Source organism: Montipora foliosa, chromosome 3 (genome assembly GCF_036669935.1).
Source record: "Montipora foliosa isolate CH-2021 chromosome 3, ASM3666993v2, whole genome shotgun sequence".
Lineage (NCBI taxonomy): Eukaryota > Metazoa > Cnidaria > Anthozoa > Scleractinia > Acroporidae > Montipora > Montipora foliosa.
The window spans coordinates 8,353,282-8,360,015 of record NC_090871.1 but is presented as its reverse complement, the minus strand read 5'-3'; the positions used below and the strand labels follow the sequence as shown (position 1 = coordinate 8,360,015).

Sequence of the window (6,734 nt, the reverse complement as noted above, 5' to 3'; positions counted from 1 at the left end):
TTATATATGTATGAAAACTAGAGAAGCGGAAGCCTCCTGTGTGTTGGTGAGAGGGAAAACAAAGCTGAAAAGCCTTTTCAAAGGGTGAGCAGACCCTATTTCATGGAATGGTGGAACGGCGGGGTTGCGGAATACACGGAATATTCTAAACTATGGAATATATTGAATATTCTAAACCGTTAACAAGGAAAATATCGAATATATTGAAACACGGAATAAACGGAACATTCTAAAACACGGAATATATGGAATATTCTAAAACGCGGAATGAGAGGAAAGTCTTTTTAAAAAGGATATAAAAATTACATTATTTGCCCGTGAGTAGTCTGGGTAGGATAACATTACTTCGCGGCAAAAGATAGCAGAAGAGTTCACCCCAGGGCGATACCCGCTTCCGTCGTTTTGTGCCTCTCGGACTGTGCCGAAACATCGCAGGCCCATTTTCGCACACTCAGAGAAGGAAACATGGACAAAGACGATGGTAAGTGTCTCATGATCAATTGCCTTTAAAGACATAATGTACGACACGTCACCGTTTCTTTTGAAGGCTGACTTGCTAAGTCAAAGTTCTTTTGTGAAGCGGTTTCGTCAAAATTGAAATGGTTTAGATTGTTTTGAAATGGTTCAGACGCCGATGTTGAAACGGAACAGACTTAATTCGACTAATTCAAATTGGTTTATTCAACTGAGAATCCATCCGTCGACGAAATGTGAAATGATCAGGTCTGACAACAAATGATCTAGTGCTCTGTAGCTTAAATGGTTTAGTTAAAGAAGGAAGGATTCAACTTATCGACGAACGACCTAAGTCACCGGCAAATGGTTTACTGAAGTGTCACATGGTTTGATAGTCGGGATTCAGCGCAAAGTCAAATATCTGTCGTCAGCACAATAAAACTTGGCGCGACCCAGACATGCTTCAGTGTTCTCTTTCTTCCTTCTTTTTGTGTGAAGTGTTCTTTTCCTTTTCGAGAGCACGGCTAAATGTAACCGTTTAGAAATTCTTCTGATTAATGATGTCCACGGCATGAAGATAGGCAAGATAAGGTCCTGTGTCCCAGTTGTCTTCTCTGTCTTCTCCATACTGCTTTACTCTTTGTTTTTGTAAGTGAAGGAAAGCTGTGTCGAAGTAGGGTTTCGTAAATATACAGAGTTAACTGAATAGAGTGTAGTGCAACATGAAGTGCTAGATTTAATTTCTATCCCATATGAACCCTGTGAGCGTTAGCCCTACTGATGGAACTGGGCCCACACAAGGACAGGGAAAAACTCTGACCAGGGTGGGAAATGAACCCACGACCTTCGGGTTAGATCTCCGCCGCTCTACCTTTCGTAAATACACGTTCTCTTTCGGGATGTCACACAACCAGCGTTGTGTGGCATCCTGAAAGACGCGTACGGCTGTTTGTCCTACAGTCTCGGTACACTCTTGTTTTTCCGGCCCAGGATGAAAATATTCTTATAAAATATATTCTTATAAAAAAGAAAGAGTGTTCTACAAAACAATTCCCCTTGTGCCAATGGTGACAATGAATATTAAACACTCATCATTAAGTAAAGTACGATCGTCCTGGTGAGTATAGTCCTGAGAAGGACTGTTTGAGATGACATTGACTGACGTTTCGACAACCTGAGTGGAAGTCATCTTCAGAGTCAAGTGATTTGTGTAACGTCAGTAGATACTATAAGAACTCCGGTCGACTGTAATCGTTTACTCCACAGTACATCAAGTTTCCACTAATTTCAGGTAGTATTTGTGAACGAGGTCTCTTCAAATTCTCTATAGGAGATAGGATGAAATGCACATTTCCATTATTGTTAAACTTAGTACGAAGTGATAGACCTAACACCTAACTGGTTTCCTCTGTGGGTTGCGGAATGCTTAGTTTCTGTGATTCGTCTGTCATAAAGATTAAATTCAGCCATTCATGTTATTATGCTAATTTCGGGCGCCGTAGAGATATTAAAGATTATTGTAACCGGAAAATAGGTTTCCTCCTTTTCTGTGGTGTTCGATTTACGAATGGGTAAAAATGTTTTGTCGAGACTTTATAATCTATTACTACATTAAACTAGATTGACTGAACTTGTGAAGGTGGGGGCTATCTATTATATTAATTCCTAGTTGTCTGCAAACAGACCATCATAGACCATTTTTTTGGATTTTTAAAGGGGGAAGTGAGGGCAAAATTTTATTATTTTTTATCTTATATAATAGGATGAAAATTTGTTCAGCGATTTTTTTTTCTGTCTTCCATCTCCATTTAACGTATCATGTAGTTTTGTCCAATTGTTTCCATATTTTTTAAGCCTACTCTGAGATCAGCTATTCATCGAGTTCCGAGTTGAGTTTGAGTTGAGTTAAGATTGAGTTACAGTTTTTGGCATTTTTCGCAATTAAAAGTAGTAAATATCCAGTACAAGTCACTTCGAAAACTGTTTTCTCCGCGTTCAAAGATATATTGGCATAAAATTTTGCAAAATGGCATGGGTTTCCAATGATCAAAACAATGTTATTACACCTTTCACGGCATCATTCTCGTTGCTGCTGTTAAGTGTTTCTACGTCAAAACGATGTCTTCTTAGAGGAATACATGGGCTTTATTGTTTCGCCAGTTAAAGCTGACCCGGCGGCTAAACGATGAATTGTATTTGTCGCCCGGCATCATGGTCGATCATCACAAGAACGCCTCAAGGACGGTAAACGGTCGTTTCGCCTATGGGTTGTTTCGCCTACCGTTTGTTCGCTCACGTCTAAAGTCAGTTCGCCAACGATTCATATGTAAAAGCTTTAAAACTGAATTTTTTAATAGTCCTTGTTGAACCTCGCAGAAAAACTGAGTATTAAGATGAAATGAACCACCGTTTACGGTCTTTGTGTTTATTTGTGATTCGAGCGGCCTATACTAAAGGAGGTGGGACTTTTAACATATCATTCAAAAGGACAAGGTACTTAAGAAATTAGCTCGTTCCCACTTTACTGCCTGGTTCAATTTTTATATCGATGTTGTTGTATCATGAACTTTATAAAGTAATGTTTTGATTGTTAATTCGTGCCCTTTCACGCGATCCGTAAGCTTAGTTAGAGGCAAAGAAATTATATATAACAGCTGAGGCGTTATTTCTGTAGACTTGTGACTTGGGCCTGTACTAAAAAAGGTGAGACTTTTCAAATCACTGATTAGTATAATTATTAGTCTCAAAAAGTTTCTTGCAGTAATTAAATTGCATTTTTGAACTTCATTTTATATGTAAGCAATAAATAAGTTCGTATGTAACAGTGACTGATTAATACATATTACGAAGAGCGAATATGTAACGAATTTACTCTAAAATGTTGCGAAATGAACACGCATCATGCAGAATTACCATCGTGCATCACAAACTTTCATTAAGAGTGTAATTGGAGAACCGTGTAATTCGAAACGGGAGATTCTATTAGTTGTTTGAATTCACCGCACTAAGTACGAATCAAATCGACTGACTCCAACACCGCACATCAAGTATAGGTGAATCAACTGTTTTACATAATGACAAGAGGAAATGAGGGGACAGAGAGGGAGGCTCAAGGCGTTGGCCGGGATATGTTATGTCCACGAAAGTTATTTTTAGACGAGCGGAAGTCTTTGTTCTAGCGGAAGTCTGTCTTCTGAGACGTCCGCATGCAGTCTTGCCTCGCTCTCAGGTTCTTAGTGAAAAGAGAAAATGATGGCGCACGTGAAAGGCTGATGAATATATATTTTCTTTCAAACATCGGACCGACGTTGGCCTGCATGCGGACGTCTCGGAAGACTTCCGCTTGTCTAAAAATAACTTTCGTGGACATGACATATCCCAAGGGCTGGACCGGGAGCGTCCTTCTCTGTCCCTCATTTTCTCTTGATAATGATTGTCATAGTACGGAGTTTAAGACCTACAATCCTGGCCATAAGTTGTTGGGAGACCTCCCCTTTTGCGCTGTAGAACGCACGATTTCAACTACGTCCTTGACGTTTAAAAAAAAAGGTGAATAGAAGCAAGTAGAATTGAAACCCCTTCCCCCCTAGCAATGTTGAAAGAAATGGAAGCTATTCTGAAGACCAGATCGCCGTGTGGTTAAAAAGGAAAAAGGGACCGTAGAAAGTGGTTAGACAGTCGGTTTTGGAACCGAACCTGATTGCTAAAAAATCATTATTATTGGAATAAGTGGTAAATATCTATCTTATCGTCACTTTAGTTGGAGAATACTGTTCTTGGAGGCGAACAATTCGTGAAACATGGCTATTCTGAAGCGATTGTCAAGGTTTTGCTTTGTCAAGATTTTTATCAACGTTGACAGGGGGAGGAAGGGGGAGGGGGGGGGGGGGGGGGGCAGGCGGGCTTACGCGGTCTTGGTCTTAAGAGAGTCTGCCTGTGAAGTCATCTGCCGTGAACTGTCCCAACGCTTGTGACCAGGATTGTTGGGGAAACTGACATATTGGACGTAGGTGAATCGACTCTAGGCGTAGGCGAACAGACGCATTATGCTTTTTGCTCATAACCGCTGAAATTCTAAAAATTAATGCATCAACACAATAATTTGTCACGTTTTCTACTCGCTGAAGTTTGTTAATGTTAATGTTTGTTAATTAAACGCATTTAAACGTGTGAAAATGTTTGACCTCGTCACATGCCGGAAAACCATTTCAATGCAAAGTTGAGAGAGGCAAATGATGTTGAAAGTAATGTTTGATTGTTTCGCTTGGCCTTGATGGGATTATATTTTTCTTTAAAGTGCTATTAAGTGGTAACTTAGCTTGTAAGTTATAAAATTAAATGCATGCTAATCCCTACTTCGGTCCGCTATGACGTTTAGTTGCCCAGCTACAATCCCAGCCAAAAAGATGGTGACACCAAACTTTAATACAAGCCTAAACGTAGTTTAGGCGTAGGGTTACCCAAATCAATTCGGGTTTTAGGTTACGTTCTAAAAGGTAAAATAATGACCTGCAACGAGTAACCCGTCAAAAGTGACTAGTGTTTTAGGCCCGCCACCCAGATTGTGTCACGTTGCCTGGTTATGGGAGAGTGTCACGCGAGTTTAGTTTACTTTGTGACTAGAAAAGTCAAGGTGCGATTCACGTTGTTTTTCTGAATCTATACGGGTCCCTTTTTAAAATATGAGTTGTTACTAATCAGTGAGGAAATGAAGTTTGTTTCGCTCACCTTCTGTTTCTCCTTTTCAACATGGTAAGACTTTGGATCTTTGCGCAGTCCGGGTTCTGGTTTTCACGCAATGGAATGTCGATAGTTAACCGCAGAGTTGTTGGCAAGTGTTCGAAGTGTGATCTTTAATTGTTAATTAAAGATTGTCTGTCTGGATTCCTACTCAACCGGTTAAAAAAGGTCTACAAACAAATTTTGAAATCAGAGTACTGAAACGGAAAGTATGTCTGTGATCTGTACAAATCACGATAGACAGTTCTTTCTGTCTTCACTTTTACCATCCTAAAATTTGTACCGCTTTAAATCATGTTGCATAAAGCCGTTATTTCTCATTATTTATTTATTCACTTGTTAATTTAGTTTTTCGTGCACGGTTTCTTTAGTTTTTGCAAGTACATAAATGATAACTGACAAAGTCAATTCATAGGGGAGGGTCAGTAATGAATAAAACGCGTTCCAGGTTCCGGATTCCAGGTTTGACATAAACCCTCATGCGGCTTACTTGTTCCGATAACGTTTTGTGTGATAACTGGACGACAAACGGTACGTTTCATCGTTAAGCAGCCGGGGACATAAACTGGCTTAACAGTAAATCCCATCAAGCCTCATAAGAAGACATCTTTTCTGCGTCGATAGACTTGATCGCTAGAAGGAACAACCGTGCGCCGGTGGCTCAGTTTGTTATGCAGGAGGTCGTGAGTTCCACTCCGGCCGTTCCCGCAACACTCAGGGTCTTAAAATAACTGAGGAGAAGTGCTGCCTTTGTAATAGCATCCGCAAATGGTTAGACTTTTAAGTCTTCTCGAATAAGGACTATAAACCGCAGGTCCCGTCTCACAACCTTCAATGTTCATAAACTCTGTGGGACTAGTCGAAAAGAGTACGGTGTTGTGGTATGGTCTTTTCATCAGCCATGTGTTCGGCTTGGTATAATCTTCTGAAGGGACTACTGATCGATGAGACCCGCCACATAACAGCAAAACAGACAGTAGTCAAATCGAAGGAGTCCAAGTGCTGAAACTGGGAAACAAGAATACTGTCGTGCATGAAATTTCAAGATTGTTTTGATCAGTTTAAAACCATTTCGCAAATTTACATCTGTGCACGTCACGAAAACGGTGTTTCATGGTCTTCCCAATGACTTCTACTTAATATTTATTACTTTTAAGAGTGCCAAAAATGCCAAAAATGCCAAAAACCGTAACTCATTTTAACTCAATCTAAACTCAAACTCAACTCAACTCGTAACTCGATCAATAGTCTATCCCATGAAAACAAAACAGGAAGAAAGAGAACACTGAAGCCTGTCAGGTTCGCGCCAAGTTTTATCTTGCTGACGACAGATATTTACTTCAGACCTCCCGTCGACTGAATCATCTCAGTCTTGACTTGTCCATTTGACTTTGCGCTGAATCCCGACTATCAAACCATGTGACACTTCATTAAACCATTTGCCAGTGACTTAGGTCGTTCGTCGATAAGTTGAATCCTTCCTTCTTTAACTAAACCATTTAAGCTACAGAGCACTAGATCATTTGTTGTCAGACCTG

The 6,734-nt window shown here is 40.1% G+C and overlaps 1 protein-coding gene across 1 annotated transcript in view; it reads left to right on the top strand.

Moving 5' to 3' along the window:
- Nucleotides 1-369: 369 nt before the first annotated feature.
- The window catches only part of LOC137994454 (BTB and MATH domain-containing protein 42-like), a 12,312-nt gene continuing 5,947 nt past the window's right edge, over nucleotides 370-6,734 (top strand). Inside the window, exon 1 of the mRNA XM_068840032.1 lies at nucleotides 370-481. Coding sequence (XP_068696133.1) covers nucleotides 466-481 — 16 coding nt within the window. The 5' untranslated portion in view covers nucleotides 370-465. The remainder of the gene's footprint in view (nucleotides 482-6,734) is intronic.